The sequence below is a fragment of a genome, unplaced genomic scaffold, assembly GCF_019419815.1.
Source record: "Pyrus x bretschneideri cultivar Hongxiangsu unplaced genomic scaffold, Pyrus_bretschneideri_v1 Contig4, whole genome shotgun sequence".
NCBI lineage: Eukaryota > Viridiplantae > Streptophyta > Magnoliopsida > Rosales > Rosaceae > Pyrus > Pyrus x bretschneideri.
In genome coordinates this window covers 7,939,385-7,965,042 of record NW_025999723.1, presented here as the reverse complement: position 1 = coordinate 7,965,042, position 25,658 = coordinate 7,939,385, and the positions used below count along the sequence as shown (strand labels likewise).

General features: G+C 38.2%; 5 protein-coding genes across 6 annotated transcripts; 2 read left to right on the top strand and 3 right to left on the bottom strand.

Moving 5' to 3' along the window:
- LOC103926626 (chlorophyll a-b binding protein 6, chloroplastic) lies at positions 1-1,471 on the bottom strand. Its single transcript, XM_018642384.2, has 4 exons — positions 1,228-1,471; positions 829-931; positions 451-739; positions 1-368 (listed from the first exon to the last, which is right to left on the bottom strand). The coding sequence occupies exons 1-4, from the start codon at positions 1,425-1,427 to the stop codon at positions 217-219; spliced, it is 744 nt and encodes a 247-aa protein (XP_018497900.2). The 5' UTR covers positions 1,428-1,471; the 3' UTR covers positions 1-216.
- A 2,840-nt stretch (positions 1,472-4,311) lies between these two features.
- LOC103926627 (uncharacterized protein slr1919) lies at positions 4,312-11,848 on the top strand. The gene is made up of 16 exons (XM_009335434.3): positions 4,312-4,825; positions 5,688-5,863; positions 6,090-6,255; positions 6,456-6,508; positions 6,974-7,117; positions 7,207-7,311; positions 7,409-7,534; positions 8,176-8,379; positions 8,808-8,914; positions 9,026-9,188; positions 9,366-9,431; positions 9,540-9,633; positions 9,873-9,985; positions 10,414-10,484; positions 10,690-10,843; positions 10,949-11,848. Exons 1-16 carry the CDS (start codon positions 4,480-4,482, stop codon positions 11,378-11,380), a joined length of 2,520 nt encoding a protein of 839 aa, XP_009333709.2. The 5' UTR covers positions 4,312-4,479; the 3' UTR covers positions 11,381-11,848.
- An 879-nt stretch (positions 11,849-12,727) lies between these two features.
- On the top strand, positions 12,728-15,559 carry LOC103926628 (rhomboid-like protein 19). Its single transcript, XM_009335435.3, has 8 exons — positions 12,728-12,889; positions 12,967-13,091; positions 13,764-13,824; positions 13,949-14,115; positions 14,503-14,608; positions 14,692-14,894; positions 14,988-15,125; positions 15,406-15,559. The coding sequence occupies exons 1-8, from the start codon at positions 12,866-12,868 to the stop codon at positions 15,506-15,508; spliced, it is 927 nt and encodes a 308-aa protein (XP_009333710.2). The 5' UTR covers positions 12,728-12,865; the 3' UTR covers positions 15,509-15,559.
- Positions 15,560-16,359: 800 nt separating this feature from the next.
- On the bottom strand, positions 16,360-19,274 carry LOC103926629 (probable ubiquitin-conjugating enzyme E2 C). Its single transcript, XM_009335436.3, has 6 exons — positions 18,862-19,274; positions 18,694-18,721; positions 17,863-18,093; positions 17,119-17,182; positions 16,981-17,040; positions 16,360-16,681 (listed from the first exon to the last, which is right to left on the bottom strand). The coding sequence occupies exons 1-6, from the start codon at positions 18,996-18,998 to the stop codon at positions 16,626-16,628; spliced, it is 576 nt and encodes a 191-aa protein (XP_009333711.2). The 5' UTR covers positions 18,999-19,274; the 3' UTR covers positions 16,360-16,625.
- A 1,055-nt stretch (positions 19,275-20,329) lies between these two features.
- LOC103926630 (MLO-like protein 6) lies at positions 20,330-24,897 on the bottom strand. 2 transcript variants are annotated; one of them, XM_048564972.1, is made up of 16 exons: positions 24,512-24,897; positions 24,201-24,258; positions 23,871-24,082; positions 23,671-23,787; positions 23,520-23,583; positions 23,175-23,263; positions 22,822-22,896; positions 22,641-22,735; positions 22,497-22,546; positions 22,115-22,155; positions 21,783-21,956; positions 21,644-21,679; positions 21,396-21,463; positions 21,100-21,160; positions 20,887-21,001; positions 20,330-20,844 (listed from the first exon to the last, which is right to left on the bottom strand). In XM_048564972.1, exons 1-16 carry the CDS (start codon positions 24,632-24,634, stop codon positions 20,543-20,545), a joined length of 1,680 nt encoding a protein of 559 aa, XP_048420929.1. In that variant the 5' UTR covers positions 24,635-24,897; the 3' UTR covers positions 20,330-20,542. The 2 variants fall into 2 exon arrangements, with proteins under 2 accessions (XP_048420929.1, XP_009333712.2); XM_009335437.3 differs by having other exon boundaries at positions 20,330-21,001; positions 24,512-24,805.
- Positions 24,898-25,658: the final 761 nt, after the last annotated feature.

Below are 25,658 nucleotides of genomic sequence, written 5' to 3'. Positions count from 1 at the left end.
TTATAGGAACTGAAATATACTTGACAAGAACTAACTGATATATTCAGTATTGATGTTTAAGTACAGTTCTTTATCAATACTAAAATATGAAGGCGATGGTAAAGTTTGCTTGTAAACTCACTCACACAACATGACCAGAACTTCGGATTCATTGAAGATGGCTACATGGAATTTTAATTTTTACAGTGGGTGTAAAATCGATACTGCACGAAATAATCAAGGCAAAATCCCTTTGGGGATGAGGACATCCCCGATGTTGTTGTGCCATGGGTCAGCCAAGTGAGTAGCCAGGTTCTCCAATGGTCCTGTGCCAGGGTATGCCGATTGTTGAACAACAAACCCAACGAAAGCCAACAACGCAAGCCGGCCTACACACTCATCAATCAATAATTAGATCATCTGTAATTTTGTATAAAATGTGACATAAGAACGTAACGTCTTTGTACTCACCATTTTTTATCTCTTTGACTTTGTACTCCTCGAACTTCTTGGGGTCCTTGGAGTAGCCCAAGGGGTCAAAAGCCCCGCCAGGGTACTTCTTCTTTTCAGTGTCCTTCTCCATGCTGCGTTGGTGTTCTACAAAGGCAATGGAAACGAATTCGATGACCAAAATTGTAGGCAAAGTGCCCCATGGAACTGGGTTGCCTAAGTACGTGGCTTGGCCTCCTGGAACGGCAGCCCACTCTTGTGCTTTTACCCAGTTGCCCAATCCCAAAGCCTCTGGTACAAGAATCCCTGGCTGCAAAAGTGTGTTTACAAGGTTAATTTAGTCACTGCAAAGTAAATAAACTGGATGCAATTTTTAAGTTACAATTGTATGATACTTACTACAGCAAGCATTGCCCATCTGCAGTGAATAAGCTCAGACTCCTTGAACCTCTCCAAGTTCTCGGGCACTTCTCCTAGCCGAAGTGGGTCAAATCCAAAGTCACTGAAAACCCCCAAGCACCAAATCTTAACACAATGTCACCAAATTATAATATGATTTCTTTTCCAAACTAATCAACGTCAGAAGCTAATTAATATCGCATAATCATCTATTTTACTAAATAGTATCTTAGGCTTACGAAATTTTGATCACCAAATGATGTCTCACTGTGAAATTTAATTCAAATTTAGGTCTACACTTAATCTTACTTTTTTTTAACAAGATACGTACGTAATAACATATTATTTGATTAATAATTTTGGTGGCTGTAACATTATTAAAGTAGTATATTTCGTTACCCGGGTGCAGAGCCATCAAGGTAAGGAGGCCGGGGCTCGCCGGGCATCCAGTCGGCGGACATGGAGAACCTTGAGGAGGCATTGGCACCAACACTTGGGAGCTGGACTGCACTGGTCGCAAATTTAGACTTTGAGGATGACAGGACTGAGGGGAAGGTAGTGGTGGCGATGCCACAGCTCATCAAAGTGTTGGAAGCCATTTGATTAACTAATGCCTGCAAGACTTAGGGTTTGTGGGGAGGGGAAAGGAGGCGACTGAGATTATGGAAGGTGGAAGGAGTGGCGAGGAATACTAGTAGTATCAGGATATAGAAGAATCCAAATGTGGATTGTGATTGGCTAATATATCTGGCTGGTCTTCTGTCATTGGGCTACGTGGATTCTGTTAATCCAAATAGGTGGCTTAGGTGGCAAGGAATATCCAACCGATAGGTGAAATCTGATATATGTGGTGCATGTTGAGTTGTTAGGGGAGGAAACTCTAACCTACCAGTTTCTGCAGGCAAAAAAAAAAAAAAATATATTATTGTAAAATATTAGGTTGTAATTGAGGAAGAAATATGGTTGGATTTTAGAACTATATGGATCACAAATAATTTACAAGTAATGTTAAGTAGGCTAATTTTTTAGACCAAATTTATACATCATGTAATGTGTTACTAATAGTATTTTAAAATACTCACATCGGGAGCGCCTAGGCGGGTGGCTTGCCGCCTCTGTTTTGTGGGAAAGGATGAAAAACTTGCCTAGGGTTGTGAGGGCGCGCCTAGGCGGCTGGGGACCTCGAAGTCAAAGGTTAGGCAGGTTGCAGCAGCTGCTCGCTAGTTTTTTTTCAAGTTTCAGCGACAGCATCTTCACAAAGAAGACGACCGTGAAGAAGAGAAATGGCTTCTTTTTTTTTTTTTTTTTTTAAGGAAAACTAATGAAAAAGGCTTGAAAACTTTGAGTTTTAACGAAAATGACAAAATAAAGGGTAAAGTGAATAGTACCAGGATTGACATTTTAGTGTAAAAATGTGGTTTTTCGTTAAGTAAACAGTACCAGAAACTTTTCGTTAAAGTTCCCTTTTTTTTTATCTCAGACTTGGCTCAAAACGACATCGTTTTGGCCAAGTCTTTTAACTTTTTTTCAAATGATTTGAAGCAAAACGATGTCGTTTGGCCGAGTCTAATATTTTTTTTAATTATTTTTAAAATACAAGGCCAAGTCTAATTTTATTTTATTTTTTAAAATTATAACCCCCAGTTCTCTTCTTCCCCATCCCATTCCCGACCATAGTTCACCCAATCTCATCCCCAATTCCTCAAAATTGTCAATCTCAATCCCATATTTCAATTTTGCCCAAATCTTATACTTCAATTTCTTTCAAAATTCTCCACAACACCACAATTGTTTTAAAATTCAAGTAAGTTTTTTAGTATTTCAATCTCAATTTTGCCTTGGTTGCTTGTTTTATTGTTAATTAATTGTTTTACAAAGTATTATATTTTATATATACAAAAATTTAGGTCCCGACGGTGCTATCCATGGAACGTCTCGTCCACGCCTTTGCCTTTTAATACATTGGTTACTAATAAAAAATAAGGGGTGTGATATTCACACATCCCTTTTTACTTCTCACACACCTTTCTAATTTCCGGCCGTCGGATCAGATAAAATGAAGAAGATCAACGGACAGAAATTAACAAGGGGTGTGTGAGAAGTAAAAATCTACACACCCCAAAAATAAGCACGTTAATTAACATTTATGCAATAATTCAATAATCAACAACTACGTCATATGGTTTACATTATATAATTTAAATAGATAATCTCTCTAGCGTTATCCATATTTTAGCGGAAGACAAGATATTTTTGGATCGCCAATATCGAAGGCATTGGCTTAAGAAACAGAAGGCTAAAGCTAGTGTGAAGTCTTTACTCGATCTTGGCATATTATCCATCAAGAAACAGCTTAAATTATGAAAAATGCACATACGCAATTCTTTAAGCATGTAACATGCAAAGGTTAGTCGTCGATGCGCATTAAATTATGTAGATTGGACATTGAGTTTTAATAAAGGCTTAAAATTTCTACTTTATGTTGACTGCAAAACCCACATTTCATCTGTTGAACTGCATATTTTCTTACTTCCATTTATATTCTCAATCACCAAGAGAGAGAAATCAAGAAACGACACCCAAATAGAAAAGTGGAAATTCTTTTAAGTTAGACTTTACTCTCAAAGCAAACAAATAAGTTGGACTTTACTCTCAAAGCAAACAAATAAGTTGGACTTTACACTTTACTTAACGCCAAACATTTGTCACCACGTACACTTTTGATATAGATTCTATACATGTATGTAAGGTTTAGGGTTTAAGACTTACTTACACATCAAGGATGCTATCATGACATTTCAAACTTGCGTTTTAACCTTTTTACATAACATCGCATGATTGGTTTGAGATATCGTTATCTTGACGCATCTGTTTCATATAAGTAATCCTTAAATTTAATTAATTTAGCCTAGATACTAATTAACTTCCTAATCTCTTAAATTAAGCCATGTCGATTCCAACAAAGATCATCTTCGGATACTTTTGGTAAGGATTCTGGAGATTCGTAAATCGTGTCTGTTCATCGTACATCGTGTGGTCAGTTTTTATCAGGTACTTTTTGTATTTAATTTAAAATAATTTCTGACAGCACAATATACGATGAACGGATATGATTCACGGATTTCCAGAATCCTCGTAGAGAAATCCGGCGAGTATCCGGATTCATGTCAATTGTCAGGCTTTAGAACTTCAACTCCTGTCTTTTCTTTGGTGAACATGTTTTAGATACTCTTTCTTTTGCACGTACACATGTATGGATAATCCATCAACGGTAACGTAAGTAAAAAACTCACAACTGTTTACACCCAAAAAGAAAGTTATACTGTGTAAGTTCGTGAACTCCCCCACGTTTCAATACCCCACTCGCTAAAACAGATTGGAACCAACCAACACTTCCCGCGCCTTAGAGCTCATCGTAAACCTCGACGCACCGGATTGCCCCTCTCCACCCGCTTGCTTTACTATGGCCACGAGGCGCACACAACGCATCCTCCACTGCCACTCGTTCTTCTCTTGTTCGTCATCACCACTCCGATACCTTCACAAATCCCAAACACCAATGACAGAGTTAATCAAATTAATTAACAACTAATTAATCCAAAATTAACCGCCATTTTCCGTTGGGAGCCAGCTATCACTCTCCGGCCAGCGATGGCGGCGATAACGGGACCGGCATCGTCGTCGTTGATGATATCGTTGTCGTTTAAGCCGGCGTGCGTGCTGAGATCGACGAGGCCCGCCAAAACGACGCCGAAGATCAAGCGAGAGAGGCAGGGGCGGGCAGTGGTGGGGGACTTCGGACACTTGGGTCAGGTGGTTCGGAAGGACCTGGAGTTTCTGAAGACGGGGATTGGCAGAGGGATTGAGTGGGCGAATAAGGCTTTTCGAATTCCTGAGGTTTCCAAAGCCGTAGACGACGTCGTGTGGCTTCGCAACCTCGAAGACCCCGATGCGCCGCCATCACCAGCTCCTTCTTGGCCTCAGCCTGCCTATCCAGGTGAAGTACCTTCTTCCTATGTGTATGTAAATTTTGAGAATTTTTTATTGGAAGTTAGGGAAATATGCAAAAATAAAACCTTGTTACAAATTTTTAAATGCGGGGCTAAAGCAGCGGTGATTTATATACGATTTATTATCTGTTTAGTGTCGCGCAATTTTTTTTTATTAAAAGTTTGTAACGAGTTCTATCTGCACATATTTCCCGAGAAGTTAAGATAGTTTGCTTAATTTGACAAATTGGTTGTGGTTTTATTAATACACCGCCGCAAATGTGGAATCTTTCAAGTCTTACCCTTCATGTAATTGCAAGGCCTTAACAAAATCTAAAGTTCATCACTTGGTTAGAGATGTTGTCGAATTATTCTGTGAGTGCTCCCATCAGTTTACTACTGTGAGGACTAGATTGGTCTTGTGTCTTATTAGGGTTCCTTTGATTGTTGTTCAAGGAAAATGGAGGTTTTCTCTCAAGTATTCATGTACGTATTATATTTTTCCAATGACATTTTAATAAATAAGGACAGAAAGAAATCAAATCTAGCAGATTTGTGGTTGCAGATATACTAAATCAAAAATATGTAACCGTTCTTCGTGTGATTCTTTAATTCATTAATTATCATTTTGTGTGCTCCCGTCCCAAATTTGGGAAATGCAATGAGGCTTGCAATTGGGTTGATTGAAAAAATTAAAACTTTTGGGGTTGACATCTGTAGAAAACGATTCTGTAAACGGCAACAGCTTAAAGTATTGCTTGCTTGCATGGTTTCTTGCAAAATGATGACATAGATTCAGAGCACTTCAAATTTCCTTGTACCTTGTTTAGTTGAAACTGATGTTGGAAATCCATCATCTGACACTGACAGAGCTGTCCGGCGTGGATTTGCTCGTGGCTGATCTTAAAGCTTTGGAGACGTACGCTCTTTATTTCTATTATCTGTCTAAGATTTGGTCTAAGCCACTTCCTGAAGTCTATGATCCAGAAAGTGTTGCTGAATATTTTAGCTGTAGGCCCCATGTAGTGGCCTTGAGACTTCTTGAGGTAGGATTCAATATCTACAAATACTATTTTTTCATCCAAAGATCCGCCACATTTTCTTGGATTGTGGAATTGTAAATTGGAAAACTATGACAACCCTTGTTCTTAGGTTTTACCTACTCCTTACATGTAGTTCAGGGTCTGTCATCTTATTGTTGATCAAAAGCTTTTACTTATCGTGTTTTATAGAATAGATCCTTATTAGATTCACTACGTTGTCTACTGTAAGGTATTTTCCTCCTTTGCTTCTGCTGCAATCAGAATTCGGACCACAGGGATCAAAAAGTTCTTAAGGCTAAGTTCGGACGTGGATATTAATGAGAACATATCACAGTACAATTTCGGAATGGTGTTAAAGGAGACTATGCTAAGTCTGGGTCCCACTTTTATCAAAGGTGAGGAAGACTTTCTAGTTGAAGTTTCTGATCATTTAAGCTCTAGTTCTCATCTTTTTTGTTATGCTCCACTTAACTAAAAGTTTACTCTATTGTTGTTTTGCGTATTGCCCTTTAAATTATATACTGGGATTCCTATTTTCTCTAGCAGTCGCAAGATTACAAATTTGCTAGTTACATGCGTTTGCTTGCTGATGCAGTTGGTCAGTCCCTTTCCACCAGGCCGGACATTATTGGTGCTGAGATGGCCAAGGTTAGATTATACTGATCTTGTATCTTTATTTTTAATTTGAACATCAGTACATTATCTGCCACCAATGTGAAAGCCTAATATGCTCCACTTTTACATATAAAAAAGCTTAATATGCATCCATACTGTGTTCATGTGAAAAGTGATCCATCAATGTCCATTTACAATGTCAAATAAAAAAGTTTTACTACAAATCTTCAAATACTTTTTATCCTGTCCTGCAATAATATGTGTAGATTTTAATCTTCTGATCTTTATATATGTGTTTGTATGTTGGCTTGCTTCGCATCTTTATGCAAGTGGCTTCTATAATTTCAATACTGTTGTATTCATGGTTTTTCGTTCTCTGATGTGAAAGTCGTATTATATCTTTGCATGCAAGATTTTTTTTTTTTTTGTTTCGTCATCTTTACCTTGAAATAAGTTAACCTGCTCTATTTTCTGCTCATCCTTCCTCTTTGGTTGCAGCCATTGTCTGAGCTGCATGATCAAATTCCTCCATTTCCCAGGGCTATGGCTATGAAAATTATCAAAGAAGAATTAGGATCTCCTGCAGAGTCATTATTTAGCTACATTTCTGAGGAACCTGAGGCTGCTGCATCATTTGGTCAGGTGGCTTAAATATGATTAATCGAATCATCCTGCAGCATATAAGACTGTAGAATTTATTTCTTATTTTCTTGATGTTTAACACATTTTAGGTCTACCGTGGGCGTACCCTTGAGGGGTTTGATGTTGCTATCAAAGTTCAACGGCCTAATTTGCATCACACTGTAGTGCGCGATATATATATTCTTCGCCTAGGGGTTTGTACTGGAATCAATTAATCTTGTGTTATTTAATTGTGACTTTCTGTATATGTTTTTTAATTAAGCTTGTACTCAGTTGTGGTAACCATTTCAGCTTGGGCTATTTCAAAACATAGCTAATAGAAAAAGTGACCTGCGTCTATACGCTGATGAGCTCGGGAAAGGTTTAGTTGGGGAATTGGATTATACTTTAGAGGCTGCAAATGCTTCCAAGTTTCAGGTAATGAATGCATATCTCAATTGAATTGAATGAATATACTGATCAATTAAAAAAGGTTATAAAAGTATTAATTACACTTATAGCCACCTCGTCTTCTAGATGTACCCAGTTTAATGAATATGTTTGCAGGAGTTGGGGTGGTTATAGGACAGGTTAGTGGTTAGCATCCTAATCCTGATCCGGATGGGATCGGCTGTATACAGTTTTTACCAGTAAGCAACATGATAGGGTTAGAATGAAATTCCAACCATCAATTGACATCAGTACTAGATAGGTGGAGGATATTTTTACATTCCAAAATAATTCGTTATTTGTGTGATGGGTAGCTTCTTGTCATAAAATAAAAAAACTTTTCAATAGTGAAAGGTTATTTTTGGGAACAAGAACCAAAGGAGAAAGGAAACTTGAAGAAGTAGACCTTTATTGTTTAGAGGATCAAGATTTATTTGTTTTGCAGTTTCTTTTCAGGTAAGAGATCGGTAGAAGAATGAATTTGGGTGTTGCTTTTAGCATGGAAGTGAAAGTCATGTGGGAACATATGAAGCTTTCCTTCTCTGTGACGAGACATATTTATAAAAGTTCTTGTTTCCAGGGTTAGATGCTTTTTTCCTTTTAGTGACTGTTTGTTGTTTTATGTACAGGAAGCTCATTCCTCCTTTCCGTTCATGCTAGTGCCAAAAGTTTATCAACATTTAAGTCGAAAGAGAGTTCTAACTATGGAGTGGATTGTTGGTGAGAGTCCAACTGATTTACTCTCTGTGTCTGCAGCTGGAAGCCCTGTTGAAAGTGGCTCTACATATTCAGAGAGGCAAATACTTGATGCCAAAAGACGTCTTCTTGATCTGGTCTGCAATCTGAATTGCAAGATTCTACTTCGCTTAAATTCTTGTTAATTTCAGATTCCTTGCACAATCCAAATATAATAGCTATCAATGTTGACAAAACTGACGTGAACTCTGAGAGGATAATGAATTTGAAATATTGTATGTTGGTGAGAACATACAGGCTCGAAGGCACTAGAAGGTGAAACTTTGGGGCCAAAAGAACACTGTTATTTAATAAGAAAACAGCTTTAGCATGAGGCAGTGAGATTACACGTTCTTTCTACTTTAAATAAACTGAAAGTTGCAAATCTTTTCTTGAGTAAATAAAATAACGCTATAAATGTGGTTTCTGAATTTAGTGAATTAGTGATTCCAATAAAATAAGATGTTGAATTATCCTTCTAAGTGCTTTAGTTGAGTGACAGATCGTTGTGCTTTGAATGGTGTAGGTTAAGAAAGGAGTGGAGGCATGCTTAGCTCAGCTCCTCGAAACAGGCTTATTGCATGCTGATCCACATCCTGGAAACTTGCGTTACACATCCTCTGGACAAATTGGGTACCTCTTTAGTCGCCATTATGCAGAACTAAGCTTGACTATCTATATCAGAAGATCTAGGTATATATCTATAGCTCTTATTCACTTCTGGTGATTTCTATCCTATGCCAGGTTTTTGGATTTTGGCTTGCTTTGTCAGATGAAAAAGAAGCACCAATTTGCTATGCTTGCATCCATAGTGCACATAGTAAATGGAGATTGGGAATCCCTTGTTAATTCTTTGACTGAAATGGACGTTTCAAGGCCAGGGACTAATCTCAGGCGTGTGACTATGGTATCATCAGCCTCTCTGTTTTCAGTTTTATATATAGTTTTGGTATATTAAATGTTATTTGGGTTACTGAAAAGTATGTTTTTACGGAAAGCAATGAGATTGTACCGTCTTTATAAGTATAGGGTTTAGGATCTGGAATATGAACTGGGAACTAATTGAGCTGTAAAAATGTTTCAGGATCTGGAATATGAACTGGGAGAAGTAGAATTTAGAGATGGAATTCCCGATGTCAAGTTCAGTAGGGTGAGAATCATGTCTCGATCTCAATCTGTACAAATGATAGACATAATATTTCTTGGTGCCTATAATAATAGTTAGTAGAGGCTGATTGTAACTGTAATTTTTCTGAAGGTTCTGAGTAAAATCTGGTCCGTGGCCTTCAAGTATCATTTTCGCATGCCACCTTACTATTCGCTTGTTCTACGTTCTCTTGCTTCATTTGAAGGTAGGGTTCACTTGCCATAGGGTATCCAATCTCATTTACTCATATTTTTTGTATCTTTATTCTTTAGGACACTCGGTAGGCTGTGTTAATTTGCCATACATCACTATCCTGTAATATCAAGATACTGATGTATGATCGCTATCTAGATGCCCTGGATGCCTCCATATAGTTTAGGTGCATCCAAGCCTTGTCAAAACTTGATGTATGATCACTTTAAACGTGTTTTTTCTGTTTTCCAGGATTAGCTGTAGCTGCAGACAAAAATTTTAAGACATTTGAAGCTGCATACCCTTATGTTGTTCGGAAACTTCTCACTGAAAATTCAGCTGCGACAAGGAAAATATTACATTCGGTATGAAGTGCTCAAGAACCATAGGCTACGCTGTTACTTTTTGTGGTTTACTACATGTCCTACGGCATTCCCATCCATATCTATATGCACATAGTAATGACAACCATTTTGTTTGTTTCTTTCTTCGCATACGTATAAATGTAAAATCTATTGTGTAAAACATGTTAGTTTAGGCTTGATAGGTATCGGTATAGCACATACAGGAAACTTTGGACCCTTCATTTGATTTCTTTCATGATTCTGATTAATGAAAAGATAACCTGTTTGATGATCAAAGGCATTGGGGTACTTTTTGAAGGACAAAACCGTACGTTATTTTGCTAATCATCATCACAATGGGATGCCTGAAACTGTTTTCATCTTGAATGAAACTTCCAGTCAGATTTTCAGCATGTTTGTTGTTTATTTACTTTGTTCGCTCGGTTCAGGTGGTTTTTAACAAGAAGAAGGAGTTCCAGTGGCAGAGGCTCTCTCTTTTCTTAAAAGTAGGTGCAACTAGGTATGTTAACTTTTATCTCTTAAAGTTAATTTCCTACAGTACAAGCTTATCTTTGTAAATGTCTTGGAACTTTTAGAACTTTCAAATCTTGACCAGCTAGCTGATAAACTTTTGCACGCTTCTGTTGTGGATATTCGTCTTGCACAGCTACCTTATCCTTGATTACCAAACATAAAATTTTCATGTTTTTTACATTTGCTTGCAGGAAAGGTTTACATGAGATCCTAGCACCTGAAGCTGATACTTCCGTCGGTTATTTACCATCAAGGGACGGTGGTGCAGTTGATGTTGCAAATTTTGTCTTGAGGATTTTACCATCCAAAGATGGTGTTGTGCTGAGAAGACTCTTGATGACTGCAGTGAGTTCCCTTATGCTGGGCTCTTTTCTTCGTTGTATTTATGATATCATAACGATCGATACTCTCTTTGTCAAAATTAAATATAAAGATGAAATTTTAATGCAGGATGGAGCTTCACTGGTCCAAGCAATGGTATCCAAGGAGGCAAAGGTATACCGCCAGCAGTTTTGCAGGGTCATTGCAGATGTTCTATATCAATGGATGTATGCAGCTAATGGACGGGGCATTACAAAAACTCAGTATAGTTCCGATCTGAAAATGGCAGGCGGGCCTGAAAACAGAGAGAGAGGTCCATCTTCCAGAGCTCCCATTTATGATTATCGTGCCATCTACAGAGATCGGCGGCTCAGAGTGATTGTCTCGAATGTGCTAAACTCCGCAAGGAAAAATCCAATTCTAATGCTGAGGCTCTATTGGACTTCCTTCGTCATGTTTGCCACAGCGTTCGCTCTGGCTTGTCATCGTGCTTTATTATCCTTCGCCGAAGACCACTTAGGCCCGATATCTTTTGCTCCAAAGCAATATGCCATCCAGTGATGTTCATATTGAACTCTCCCACAGAGCCATTTTCAAAGAATATAAGAGTGTGGGCTTCCACTTAACAGCATTCTTTGGAGCAAATATGATTACACCGGTCCATTAGATCTTCGTCTTCTCGGCCATCGTTGTATTTACAAAAACGAAGCCAGAAATGAGAGGACGGTGGTGGATCAAAGATGGCATTGCAAGCTGTCGAAAGGTATAAAACGGCGAGGTTTGTGCACAATCCATATGTAACCTAATCCGTATGGCGATCTGCATACACATTGTCTGTCAAGTGGTACGACGTTGGAACGTGTTTTAGGGTTGAATGCATCAGATGGGATGTAATGTAAGAGATCTCGGCATCTCATTAACGCCGTCTGGAATTAGAAGCCAGACAAAACAGAGGATCCTTTTCCATGTTGTAATACATCTATTTTTTTTGGTTGGTAGTTGATATGACAAGTGAAATTCCCATCTCAATATTCTTGTTGAATGTTTGCAATCATGGGACTGTTGAGCAGAAAATGTCTCTTGCTTACAACCTAAGACTTCTCACTTAATACCACTGAATCGTAATGCTAATCGACTGTGAATTTTTTTTTTTTTTTTTTGTCAAAGTGAAAGTTTCATTTGAATGTGACATTTTTGCATGGAACACATGCGAAAGATTCTTTCAAAATTGTTTCAAGCGTTGTGTATTTATTTGAATGTGACATTTTTGCATGGAAGATGCGATTACGAGATAGAGACTCAAGGTCGGAAAGGTAGAGGAAGACTTGGAAATACTCTAAGAAAAGACTTGGATTACTTGGATTTAACGGAAGACATGAAACAAAACTGAGCGCAGTGACGTTTTAGGATTCATATAGCTGACCCCACTTAGTGGGATAAGCTTTGTTGTTGTTGTTGTGACATTTTTGCATGGAACACATGTGAAAGATTATGTCAAAGTTGTTTTAAGGATGGTTATATTGATGGACAGGAATTCGATCAATCTCATAAGCAATGATATAAATGCTCTTAACCACACGATTTGATCACAAAATCTCGTGAGCTCGTATCAAAAGATCATAGAAAAACAAACTGCCCAAATTAAGAGAAAAACTTTCTTACAAGACATAGTTTAAAGTGTATCACTTCTGCAATAAACACTTATCATGTGCTCAAAAATTATATCATCCGTCCAATACATGCTTGCCACATAATTTCTTTGATTACACGAGAGTTTCTCTCCTATTTTGTACAACCTTGTAACCTCAATCCAAGTACACTTTTATGAAAAAGCCAAAATAACAAGCCAACTAATTTTAACATTTGGGCGAAGTAAACTCCAAAGAACCCATTTTTGTATTTAATATTCACCGGCTGATCAAACACTCCTCCTCCGATCGGGCCGATCCGCTATCCTTACGATCCCAAACCTTCCCTTCACCCAAAATCCGATTCTCCGATCTCTTATCGCCGCCCCAAATCCACCGGGCAAACCGACCGCCGCCCATGAGCACTCCATCACTCTCAGGGGTAAAGCTTTTGAATTTTCTTCAATTTCCTTCCGATTTGCGTTTTCCAATTCGAATTTTTTACTGTGGGTGTTGCAGAGCGCGGGTGCGTTCTCTGGGTTCACTCGGCTATGCAAGGGCTTGGCGGTGGTTCTTATTGGAGGCCACATTGTGGTTCAGCTTCTCCCTCACGCCGTTGATTACCTCGCTCTCATTCCCGCCAGGTATCTTTTTCTCGGTTCGGACACCTGCACCGTTCGATTTTGGGTTTGTTGACTTTTTTTTTTTTTTTTTTTTGGAAACCTCGACGGTACGAGGGAAATTTTGGGTTTGTTGACTTGTGAATTGGGAATTTGCTAAAATGAATGGTGAAATATTGCGTAAATCTGTGTACAGGAATGGGTTTTGTGAAAATTTTGTGAGGTTGTAGCAGGGGATGCTGATGTTAACTCTTTTGTATATTTGTATTACAATTTACTAGGGATGCAGTGTATGGGATCACAGACTTCGTTTTTGTGTAGATTCTGTATTTCCGAAACTTAGAACTTGATTTTCCAAGTGAAGCTTAGCGCCTCCTCCTTAAATTTTTTGAATCAGATCCATTTTAGGCCCGGTTCTGTGTATGCACTCTATGCTCCTTGTTCTTTGGGTCTTTTTGGGTTTCTCCATTGGTCTTAATATCTGTGCCTTCATTACACTATGCCTTAGTTTTTCTTCGTAAATTTGTTTAACTGAATTCCAGTTGAGCAGGTTTATAATCTGACTATGTTGAGGTTTACATGATTGATATTGCATCCCTATGTGTGTTCACTCTATCTAATGAAGAGCGAGAGCAAGCTCATATTTTTGAATTTGGAACCTCTAACTTAATTCTAATCCAACCTTCTGCTTTGTAGGACGATTCCTTTTGTCTGGAACCTCATTACATCCGGTTACATTGAACAATCAATATATGGGGTATGCGCTTCTGATTCCATAAACAATTTTTCTGTGATGTAGTCATATACTGGAGGAGATTTCTTGACCCGCCACAGTCTACTTTTAATGAAAAATACTACTGACTTCCACACTTATTTAACAGGTTGTTATCAGCACTCTTGGTCTTCTTTTTATAGGGAAGCTGCTTGAACCTGTGTGGGGTTCTAGGGAGTTCTTCAAGTTCATCTTTGTAGTTAACTTCCTAACTTCCATATGCACTTTCGTCACTGCTATCGCTATGTATTACATTACAATGACGGAATTTTACCTGTAAGTACTAAGAAATCGGTTAACAGTCTGAGAAATAAAAGTTTTTGCAATGCTAGTGGTTCATGTTTTTGTCCTTGTTTTCGTTGCTTCCTACATTTTCAGCTTTATTGCTTCTGTCTACCTCTTGTAGCATGTTGGTTTATTAGTAATACGAAAGTCAAGATGAGTAAATGGAAGTGAATGATGAACTTGGTAAATTTGAATCTAACTCTAAACTCGAACAGCACACAAATGTTTAAACAGATCATTCTGCAACTGTCAATACATATATTCCATTGTTCATCTATTTTATAGTACATAATAATTTTTGTACATGTGGTAGCCTGGTTTGTTTGCTCTCTTATCTTATTCTAAATATTGTTGCTTTATTTGGTTCATTTGTGCTAGATATATGCCTGTTTCTGGCTTCCACGGAGTCCTTTCAGGTTTCTTAGTTGGCATCAAGCAAATCATCCCCGACCAGGAGTTGCCTTTATTGAAAATAAAAGCTAAGGTTTGGACTTTTGGTGAAAATTTCTGCAGGTTATTAAATATTCCTAAAACTCTCTGTTTGGTGTTGGTTTCAATCATGTGCAGTGGTTACCATCTATCTTGCTATTGTTGTCCATTGCCATAAGCTTCTGGACAGAAAAGTCAGCAACACATCTTCCAATCTTAATATTTGGAACCTATACGAGTTGGATTTACCTAAGATACTGGCAGAGTAAACCAGAAACAAAACTCAAGGGTGATCCAAGTGAAGATTTTGCATTTTCTACATTCTTCCCTGAATTTTTGAGGTACATAATTACCATTATTTTCAAACTCTTCAATTCAAGATAGAATATCCGTAGTTTCCATTGCTCTTAAGTGTTTCTTGTTAATTCTTGCAGGCCAGTCATCGATCCTGTTGCATCTATATTCCATCGGATGCTCTGTGGAAGATCTGAAGCTTCCAATGAATCCCAAGGTCACACCCTGGGCAGTACGTCATTGCCTGGATCTGACCCCATTGAAGCATCAAGAAGAAGGTGACGTTTCTGGTCTCAAACAGCATCCAGCTTGAATGTTAAATGTTACATCTCCGAAACAAAATTGATAGGTTCCTCGTTCGGATGAACTGTGGAGGGTAACCTTCCCATCATAAATCACACCCTTACTGTTTACACAGGCTTGAACATGGGATCTTTGAACTCCGGATCCTTAAGGATGAATACATGCCACTAGATAGCCAACATGTTATTAGCTAAGGAGATTAATAATCAAATAATTGGGGAAAAAGATATTCATTTTTGTTGCTGTCTCTTGCAGAGAAAGAGGTGCTCGAGCTCTCGAAGAAAGATTGGCAGCTGAGAGGCTGGCTGCAGCGCACGGTACAGAAGAGTCAGGAAGAGATGCCGCGGAGAATGTTTAATTGCTTGGGAACTCGTGTCGTTTCTGTTCTTTGAAGAGGAGGCTTTTCTATTTTTTTCTGTGTGTTCCCGCTCTCCGTAGAAATTCGAAAGAGGCATGCGCTGTCGATCTCTCTTGAAACATTTGGGGCCATTTTTTCATGTTGTACAAATACATCTTCTAGCATATATATATTTGTATCTTGGATTTAAAAGGATGCTTGTTTGATGGGACGCTGTTTATTCCCGAATTAGTCTCATGTGGAAAACTTTTATTCACCAAAATTCTCAGTACAAACACTCTTTTAATAACCTTTCACTTTCATATAATTACAACTTGCCACTCCCTCTCTTCTACCGGAGAAAACTTCCTCAATTAGTATACCAACCTTTGTTCCTAGCATCGCTCTTTAGAAAATGGAAAACCCTTTTCTTCCTCGTGGTTTGTGACATAACCAGCGGCACAGCAACCTCCGTTGTGGCAGAAAGACTTGCATGACATGAGTTCATTATCACGCGACAAATGATTGCATTGTTATGGTCTATGCAAGGATCGTCGTCAGACAGCATTTTTTTGTACTTCGTAGAGATACAACATGGACTTCTGTTGATCGAAAGTGGTCCTTCATTGGACAAGTGGTTTCTTTTGATATTACTACTCAATCTAGTTCAGACATAAAAAGAATCACTACACTACATCACTATCCACTACCCAATAGACATGGAGAAATGATAAGGAGTCTCTCTCAAAAGTATGACTCTCGATCGACTCGCTGTCACCTCACAGTTTAAGGTCAATTCTTATGCCAAAATTATAAACATCGTGCCAAAAACATGATAACAGCAATAAACCAATTGGAGAAGTTAAGAAAGATGCAGGAATGGTGCCTCCAGTCATTAGACAAACAGTTTTCACCTTCATTTGATTCAACCAAATTTACAACTTCTTAATGCCTTTATTTAGCAAAGATATCAGAGAGGACAGGCAGTATAAACAACTTGGCCAGGGTTTCCATCACCCCGGGATTCCATGAGAAAGAAACTATACTTTCCGTTGCAGAATTTCACCTCACCGGAGCTGCACACAAATCAAGGGGCCACATAACAATTTTGTCATCTGTCGTGAGTTCTATGTACAAATCAGCTCTCCAATGATTCTCCAGCAAAGTACTGTCGGTGGACCATTTTTTTGTAATCTGTAAAAGAAAAATATAAGAACAAGAGTTTTATAAGAGGTCTGCACAATCCAGATCAGGAAGAATACGCACTTCATCATTGGGAATCATATTTCATGATGTTCAACTACGAAACATTAGTTTACCAGGTTGACATTTTACAGCTTGTGGAAAGTAACAAATCTCATGGTGAATTCGTAAGCTACAAAGTCTTGAAACTAGGATGGACTGGAAGGTGGTTGAAATAAAGGACATCTAACGATAAGTTTTTGAATCCCAGTTTAAAAAACATTAGATAAGAATTATAGGGAGTAACTAACCTTCCTTATTACTCCACAGTGCAGCAGCATAGCTGTTGAGGGGACTCTCCGGGTTTGGCTCTGCAGGTAAGAACTAAATCGTCAGGCAAGAACAAATGAAATCTACGAGAAAGTTCATGCATATAAGAGCAAGCTTACCTCCCAACAGACTTTGAATGGACAGAAGTATAGTCCTGCAGTCATATGCTGAAGACCACTTGTCCTGTGCCACATATAGCAAAGGAACAATATCAGCTTTTTGAAAATACATGAAACTGAAAGAAAGGAAACTCAATCAACAATAGACTTATAGACCGACACTATCACCCCCCCTCCATGATAATAAAATAATATTTGTATTCCGCAACCCTTCCATCAATGTTCTCAAATTACCCATATGATCCTGATCTGATTTTTTTTTTTTTTTCTATAGTTCTGCATGAAGATGGTCATGGCAGCCATGAGAACTACTCTGGCTGCTGTGACGTTGTCAAGGTTGGCACATTCATGTGGGCACCGCAACGCCCCTGGGTAAGGGGCACTGGCATACTGCCATCTAAGCAGCGCTCCTGAATCAGGGCATTTACATGTGGGCAACACCCTGAATGGAAAAAGCATCACAATTCGAATTATCCAACTGAAACTAATTTATATACCCTCTCTTCTACACAACTATGTGAGCAAACATTTAGATTTATCCCACCGATACTAATTTTCCATAAGGTCCCTCATGTAATCATATGGTGGACCAAATTCCTCGATACAAAAAACACTGTGACCATCATATGATCAATTTTAACTTCTCCATATTACAGTCATAGACAGTTAGCAGTTTATCCTATTGGAGTTTAGTATCTCAAAGCTTGATACCAGTTTCTTTATTGTAAATGTAATGATAGATACCTGCAGGATATCAAGACATATGTTGCCAAACTGATCAACATTTGGATGGAAGCACATTGTCTCAAACTTGACTTGCGGCGGCTTGAAAGGATAGTCCAGAGGAAAACGCAAAGAAAGCTTGTATGATAAACCCTCATACATAGTTCCTTTTCCACCTTCGATTGTGCCAACCCATGTAAAAATGCTCTCGCCTTCAGGAAAAGCCGATACTCCAAGATCTCCTCCACTCATCTGAAAACAAGAACCAGTAGATGTTGAACAAACAAACATCAGTAATACAATCGTTACTAGTCTCATAACAAGAAATACGGTCATGCATTCATCATTAAAATCTGTCTAGTAAAGAATAAAACTTCAATGTCAAACAGACTACTTTTAGGCCTTGAACTTCAAGACGATATTATTCGGCTGAGAAAATTTTACTAACACAACAATATATCCTTCCAATGAGCAACTGCCTACAAGTGAAAAGTGTGATAATGGTGGAGACTTCCCGAATCACCACACATGCAGTCATAATTTGAAGCTTTGCAGTCGACAGGCTCCACACACCTACCTAACCTCTGCATCATACATACCCATCATCCCATGATTACCAATAAGCAATAAATTCCCTCTTTTTCTTCTCGATTATGCTTCAAGTTTTCAACTTATGAACTTAAATTTGCTTCCACATAAAACCCAATTCGAGATTTCAACAAAAATCAACAACGACAGCAAGAAATCGAAAAAATAAGTACACAAATTTGAAAATTTGAGGAAAAATAAAAAACAAAGAATTGAGAGAGAGAGAGAGAGAGAGAGAGAGAGAGAGAGAGAGAGAGAGCATACCATGAGAGACATCAACTCCTTCTGAAGCCTACAGCACAATTGAAACAAAAGCCATCTGAAGTTAGGACTTGAATTTTCTCGGGGCTGATTAAAAAAAAAAAAAAAAAAAAAAAAGAAGAAGAGAATTTTCTCGGGATCCAAACAGAAACTAAAGATATAAGGACTGACCTTTGAGAAACGGAGGTGGTGTCGACGGGGACGGAAGAAGCAGGAGGCTTTTTCTGACTAGTTGCTGCTGTATGGCGCTGACGCTGCTGGTGCGTGGCCGATGAGTTGTCGGCCGTCTGATTAGGTCGGACCTCCATGGCTCACGATGATCAATCGCCTCCTGATCAACGGTTGCTATTCAATATCTGATTTAACGGCTTCTGGTAGCGGTGGTGGCGATGAGGCTGTCTTTCTGTTTTTTCGTTTCTGTATCCTTCTTTTAATTCCTTTTATTGAGACTTCAATGGATGCACGACATTAGCTGTTGATGACAAGATTAGAATCACACCCCATAATAATTTATAGTTTAATCCAACAAAAATGATATAATTATAATCTAAAACAAACAAGAAAATTTTATTGATCCATACAACACTTATAGAGTGATTTATTAGAACATCATTAGAGGTGAGTCTGCCTTATTAATGAGAGAGTATTTTTTTTTTTTTTTTTTTTTTTAAGTATCGAGCTTTGTTATGACAGTCTTTTAAAGATCGCAAAGATTTATAGAGACATTTTAGCCGTTTCTAACCACGGTCTTGTGATCCATTGCACAAAGAATTCAACTCAAGATGTGCGATATGAAATATGGGTCTAAATTCGTCTCTAACCACAGAGACACGCCGTGATTATTATTAATTAGAAAGTTTTTTTTTTGTCGATATTAATTAGAGAGTTTCAAATGTGCTTAATTTGATCTCAATTGAGAGTTTAAGGTGTGTTCTCACTTACTCAACATATCTTTTTAAGTATCCTACTTAATTACAAATTCAACAAGTTCCAAAAAAAAAAAAAAAAAGTTATACTTAATTAATAAGAATATAATATCAAACATTATAAGTTAAACTTAAATAATAAGAAGATAATATCAAAATTTTGATTGGAGGTGGTGTGCAATCATAGCATTCACCTTGTTGGAATTAGATTGAAAAAGATGGTGATGTGATCATTACGAATCTTTTTTGATGCCATATATCCATGCAAAAGGATTTTAATAAAAATTAAAATTGAAGCATTTAGCAATAATTGTGAATTAAATGATACCATACAAGGACAGAAAGGAACCTGAGACTAAAGTGCATATTACAAATTCAAACATCATATCAATCAAGCATCTTAGTAAGTGGAATGATCTGCGGTAGGCAAGCCAAAACAGTAAAAGCATAATTCAAACTCTTAAAATGTTACATTCAGTCGTGTTTGTGAGCATGAAATGTCTCTAATTACTTATGACTTTAATACTGTATAACACTTACACGTGATTGATAAATCAAAATCTTGATTTCACCCCTGCTTTACATCCTAACTTTTGAGATGAACTCTCAAATAACAGAGATATATCTTAACAAGCGAGAAGAAAGTAAGGGAAATGAATTGTTGAAGAAGTATATTTTTAGTAAAAGTGAAAGTGTGTGTAAAGTACAATGTGTGGTGCCTAAAAGAGCAAAAAATTCACATTACCATCATATGCATCTGCAGTAAACTTTTCTACATACAATACAATTGAATGGAAACATCCTACTCCTTGCCACTATATACTGCTGCAATGCTCAACCAAATATAGCGTACCAAAATAGGAAGGAAAAATGGAGAGAAATAAGTGGCTAGCAACATGTCCTATGATCCAACTCCATCTACTTGTTCAGTTGGCTTTTGCAAATGAAAAGTCAGATGACCTAAAGGCAACTTCATGCTGAGACTGGGTACGACGAACTGGAAGCGGAGATCGAGGCAATTCCGTTGAGCCAGGCTCTTGATCCAGATCCCTAACGTTGGTCATTTGCCTAATCTCATCCCCGTCACTAGGTCCAACATTGTTGTTTGGTGAATGTGAGGACCCTTCAGTGCCCCAATGACCCATTTCAATGTTTGCTTGGCTCGGAGATACGTAAAATTGATCGTCATTGCTGCGGTAGTTGTGGTTGTGCAGCAGATGAACTGGGGACGTGCCGCGCAAGGGACTTGGCGGCATGCTTGAGAATGGGGTGGTTGAAGGTGAATGGCGGCTGTGTTTTGTGTTCTTTTTGGCTTTGTGGTGCCAATCTTTCAGTGCTGCTGCCACTCCCTCATTGAAAACGGTAGGTTTCATGGTCGAACCCATCTATTTGATCAAACAAAACAAAGTAAATCGAAGTTAAATCAAGGCTTCATCACTCTAGTACCCCCTGGAAAATCAAAACGAAGCGAGATCATTTTTACCTGAGTTACTAGAGCATAGAGAGGCAGAGTCACATAACTGCATAAAACTTGTACAATGACCCTGTGGAGATCACCAATTTAGTATTGTGTGCACTAGTAAAATATTTGTACTCATTGACTAAGTTTGTCACGCCCCAAAACCCCGAACACACGTGATAGTGTCACTTACATCCGGATCACCAAGCTACGTGCTGCAGTCACATGTTCGGGATTTTTGGCCGAGATAGAAGTAATAGCAGGTCATATAAGAAAGTGAAAGTTCAAATATTGATAAGTGTGTAAAGCTCAGTGCTCACCCGAATGAGAGCCTGACGACAATGTCTTCAGTGCTCCGGTGGAAGCAAGAAGTTATCCCAAACTCATACTGGAGGAGAAAAGAACAATTGATTAGGATACGAGACGCAGATAGACGAGGGGTTTTTTCCTCCAATTGCTCGTGAAGTGTTTTTGTATAAAACTTTTAGTCGTCGGAGTGTTTTTTTAATTTGCTAAATAAAACTGGATGTTTAATTAAAAATCTTAATTAGAGAGGAAATGTGCTTACTGTACTCCATGCAAAGAAGGCCATTTGAAATGCATTCTGCAATGAAGAGGAAAAGATCACAGAAAAGCAGCATGTGAGCATATAATATCAGTGAATTGAAGAAACAATACACATGAAATTTCGATGCGTTTTGATGTACCTGAAAGAGAACAAAGTGGAGGAGATAGAGCATGAAGCGGGGGCTTCCGAACCAAAAGAGGTGATCACTGGGTTGAACAAGAGGTGCACCCTTTACCACATCCCCGCTCTCCTGAATTCTCAGCCCCATCTTTGTTATAGTCACTTGTAGTTTGGTTCCAACCATTAGGACTATCTGCAAGGTTTTTAATTACCATCAGGATCTTCTTTGTTGCTCACGACCTTAAGGCCTCGTTCGGTGTTTAGGATTGGATAACTCACTACCCACCAGGCGAGGCCTAAACGTATGTAGCATGCATGAAACTTGAATGATATGTTTTATGTGGAACTTACAATTAAAGGGATGGTTGGTAGCCAAATATAAGAATACCATCCTGTCCAAAGAGGAAACAATTCTTGGTCAGTAAATTAAGGTTCATCACATTTTCGGAATCAATATGAAACCGTAGAGGTTCACTATAAGTTTATAACAGTAGAAACAGATGAGACCAAATTGAGTTCTTTTCTTTCCTTCGAAAATATTCAAGATGTATGGGAATCAAATTTGCACAAAATCATGGTTAAGCAGATTGAGAGCCTTGTCAGACAAGAAAAGTTCATCAATGGATTTATCAAAAGGAAGCCTTAATTGATTCGGTTCATCGTGAGTACTCCGTTAGGTTACAATCAAACCGAGATTCGTATCCAGATTAATTCCGAAGAATATCTCACTTACCATAAGTGTTGGACAGCAAGAACAGCACTGCAGAGAACCATATAATTGGACTGCATTAATCAATGAAATAAAAGTTAGGTTTATAAGACAAGTATTTGACTGAAGAACCTAATGAGTTTAGATGCTTCAATTAAGAACACCAACCTAATCCCCACAATAACTTTGAAATCCTCTTCAACTGATCTGTTTATGTACTTCTGAAAATCAAATGTTGACTCACTTCCTGGTGCCAAATGTGCCTGAAATCACAACGCATAGAAATTGAATCCCTTTACGACTGGCATCAATCGCGGATGCAAAAAACTTGGGCAGATGTTGGACTCACCATGATAAATCCATGCCTCAGAGTTAAGTAATCAACCTTTGTAACTGAGTGGGAAAATTGTCTAAAGAAAGAGACCTGAGGAAGAAGAAGGAGAAACAATTAGAACACCCTTAAATCATGCCCAATCCAATGTCTCGAAACTCCATTTCATATTAAATAACACTTAAAGCACTATTTTGAAGAAAAACCCTAACGTTACTATTATTGCGTCCAACTGTTATTGCATTGCACTATACGTGAGGGTTTTTTTATTTTTTTTATTTTTTTATTTTTAAAGAAGCTTAACACTGAGTTTTAAAGTTGACTTGTTGATCAAGAAACAAGGTTGAACCTCATAGTGACATGTTACTTACAATCCAAAGGGAGACTGGTGACTTGCTCCAGAAGTTCAAATGTCTTCGTCCAAATGATGTATCCCTTGCAAACCTAAACCTTTCTGAATCTGCAATGGAAATAATTGTGAAAAAAAAAGGGGTCAACAGAAAGATTCCAGAAAGATTATGTATTGAGGACTTGAAAGTCAATCTGGGCACCAATTAATCGTTCTTTAAGAACGAAAAACATGAACTAGAAAATCAATCATATGATAAAGAATGATTTGGATGCTTAAACCATTCATAATCTGGGATAGGGCCCACATAGCTTTGAAGTTAATAAAAGGGTTTGGTAAATAAATTAAATTGAAGTGAATTACAAACCATTATAGAACTGGCGGTAATCAATTGATTTTGTCTCTTTCTCCCAAACCTTCCACGTTCTCATCTGTAAATCCAAAACAACAATGAAAAGATGAGAGAGAGAGAGAGAGAGAGAGAGATTCCAAGACCGTAAAAAAATTGCTAGTTTTACCTTGTATCTTCCCAAACCCAAGGTAAGGATGCAGTAGAGCACATGAAAAACTGCTAACACAAAGATAAAAATATGGAGTTGGTGAATCCCATATGAAGACACAAAGGCTACTTTTCCCTGCAGAAAAAGTTCAGTCAATTATATCCCTCACAAACACATGGTAAAAAGATAATAGTAACTAACTATCCCTTAGTTTTTACCTTCTCTGTGCAGTAATCATATCCTTTTACTGCTAATCTGCGCCTGGGATTGAAGATCTCAAGAAGTTTCCTACCATTCTTTCCAGATTTTGATGACTTATTATATTTGCAGGGATGCCAAGTGGCTCCAATACTTTTTGATATGCATATATCAGAGATTGGTCCTTGCAGCACAGTTAGGAGCAAGGATAAAAATCCCAACAGCATAAGCTCTTCAAAGAATACAAAGACAACAAAGAAAATGGTTAGGCCATGAACCAAAATAACTCTTTATAAATCCAAAAAAAAAAAAAAAGGAAAATAAATGACCACAATTAGATGGTTATATACCGGATTTGATCTTCTCAAGTGCTTCAACTAGAGCTCTCTTGTCTTTCCTTGCTAGCCACTAAAAATGATGCAAGAAGAACAATAGCAGTTGCAAATTAGTCCCAATTCGGAAACTTGAGAGTTGCAGTATAAGTGGAAGCAGGAAACGGCGAAAGTGAAATACCACTACGTTATTTTACTTATTCCGTAATTCAAACGCAGGGGATCACCCTTACTACATTGGATTTGGTTGCATTTGTATGCATAATCTGTATATTTGAATTTCTCCAGAGATAATCTTAAATAATTTATGAATTGAGAATATTAATTACCTTTCCTATGAGGTGGATCGTATGTTCAATGAAGATTGAAACTGCAAGCAACACAAAACAGACCACAGCAACAGCCCATGTCGGTGTTTCCTCTAGTGTACGCTCTTTAGCGAGTTCAGCCATTACAACTTAATTCTACTGAAAAAAGCTCGCTACCAAAAAGTGCTTTTGCATCCAAAATAATGATTCGTCCTTGTCATTTATAAGGGAAAAGGGAAAAGGTAAGGACAAAAAATTCAAGATTTCTTTTAAGACTTATTCAAGTGAGTGTAAGTGTAGCATATCAGTCAGGCTCTGTCAATGTGTGCCACCTTTATCTCCAAGTACTTATCAAAATTACGTAAACAAATCAGCAAACTTTTACTTGGTAATACTTGGCGTGCAAATTTAGAAACATTTCTCAGAAGATTGGATTTGTTAGAAATTATTATTGACTTGACTTAACATGTGTAAGAGCACTTCCACCAAGGGTGGGATAGGTTGGCACACAGCCAAAAAAATGGCCCAGCACCTAGGGAAGTTTCTCCAGCCCACGGGATTGCCTGGCTCCCAGCCCAAGCTGGTCTCTAGGCCAGCCCAAAATTGACCGAACTTGGGACCAGCCTACATGACGTCAGGTTGAAGCTGGCGATGCAACTGAAGGTCAGGGCATAGGTCCAGAGGCGGCGGGTTTGGAGCTAGCGAGCCCGAGCGCCAATGTAGACTAGTTTGGGGCGAGTCAAACCGCAGAGGGCGGCGGAGAGGAAGCGGAGAGTGAAGGAGAGGTGGGGATTTGATGGAGGGTGGAGATTTGGGGGGGGGGGTGTTGTTGGCGTGCTCTGGTCCGAGGAGTAGTTGTGGGGAGAAACTCAGAAATTAAAAATCAGATTATTAAATTTTATTATTTTATAATAAAAATTAATAATATTTTAATAAAATTGACTAGGCTATTTTGTTTTAGGGGTGGAGATGCTTTGGCCTATTACTGTTCACTGGGATCTATCACTGTTCACTTGAGTGGATAAATGCACTGGGTGCTGGCACAAAGTCTTTAGGGGTGGAATTGCTCTAAGGAATATGACGGATTTGAAAGAAAAAAAAATTGAGGTTTAACTACAAATTTAATTGATAATATGAGGAGTAATCTAATTACTTATAAGCACATGCA

What these genes read in the sequence shown, in the direction of transcription:
- LOC103926629 (XM_009335436.3), bottom strand. Translation starts at nt 18,998, where the DNA reads ATGGAGGTCCGACCTAATCAGACGGCCGACAACTCATCGGCCACGCAC. An exon ending in ACCACCTCCGTTTCTCAAAG is followed by an intron (nt 18,722 to 18,861) that starts GTCAGTCCTTAT and finishes ATTGTGCTGTAG; the next exon opens with GCTTCAGAAGGAGTTGATGT. An exon ending in TATGTCTTGATATCCTGCAG is followed by an intron (nt 17,183 to 17,862) that starts GTATCTATCATT and finishes TATGTGGCACAG; the next exon opens with GACAAGTGGTCTTCAGCATA.
- LOC103926628 (XM_009335435.3), top strand. Translation starts at nt 12,866, where the DNA reads ATGAGCACTCCATCACTCTCAGGG. An exon ending in CTCGCTCTCATTCCCGCCAG is followed by an intron (nt 13,092 to 13,763) that starts GTATCTTTTTCT and finishes TCTGCTTTGTAG; the next exon opens with GACGATTCCTTTTGTCTGGA. An exon ending in ACAATGACGGAATTTTACCT is followed by an intron (nt 14,116 to 14,502) that starts GTAAGTACTAAG and finishes CATTTGTGCTAG; the next exon opens with ATATATGCCTGTTTCTGGCT.
- LOC103926627 (XM_009335434.3), top strand. Translation starts at nt 4,480, where the DNA reads ATGGCGGCGATAACGGGACCGGCATCGTCGTCGTTGATGATATCGTTG. An exon ending in GCCTCAGCCTGCCTATCCAG is followed by an intron (nt 4,826 to 5,687) that starts GTGAAGTACCTT and finishes TGACACTGACAG; the next exon opens with AGCTGTCCGGCGTGGATTTG. An exon ending in CTGCTGCATCATTTGGTCAG is followed by an intron (nt 7,118 to 7,206) that starts GTGGCTTAAATA and finishes AACACATTTTAG; the next exon opens with GTCTACCGTGGGCGTACCCT.
- LOC103926630 (XM_009335437.3), bottom strand. Translation starts at nt 24,634, where the DNA reads ATGGCTGAACTCGCTAAAGAGCGTACACTAGAGGAAACACCGACATGG. An exon ending in TGGGTTTGGGAAGATACAAG is followed by an intron (nt 23,584 to 23,670) that starts GTAAAACTAGCA and finishes TTGGATTTACAG; the next exon opens with ATGAGAACGTGGAAGGTTTG. An exon ending in TCCACTTTGTTCTCTTTCAG is followed by an intron (nt 21,680 to 21,782) that starts GTACATCAAAAC and finishes TCTTCATTGCAG; the next exon opens with AATGCATTTCAAATGGCCTT.
- LOC103926626 (XM_018642384.2), bottom strand. Translation starts at nt 1,427, where the DNA reads ATGGCTTCCAACACTTTGATGAGCTGTGGCATCGCCACCACTACCTTC. An exon ending in GATGGGCAATGCTTGCTGTA is followed by an intron (nt 740 to 828) that starts GTAAGTATCATA and finishes ACACTTTTGCAG; the next exon opens with CCAGGGATTCTTGTACCAGA. An exon ending in AGTCAAAGAGATAAAAAATG is followed by an intron (nt 369 to 450) that starts GTGAGTACAAAG and finishes ATGAGTGTGTAG; the next exon opens with GCCGGCTTGCGTTGTTGGCT.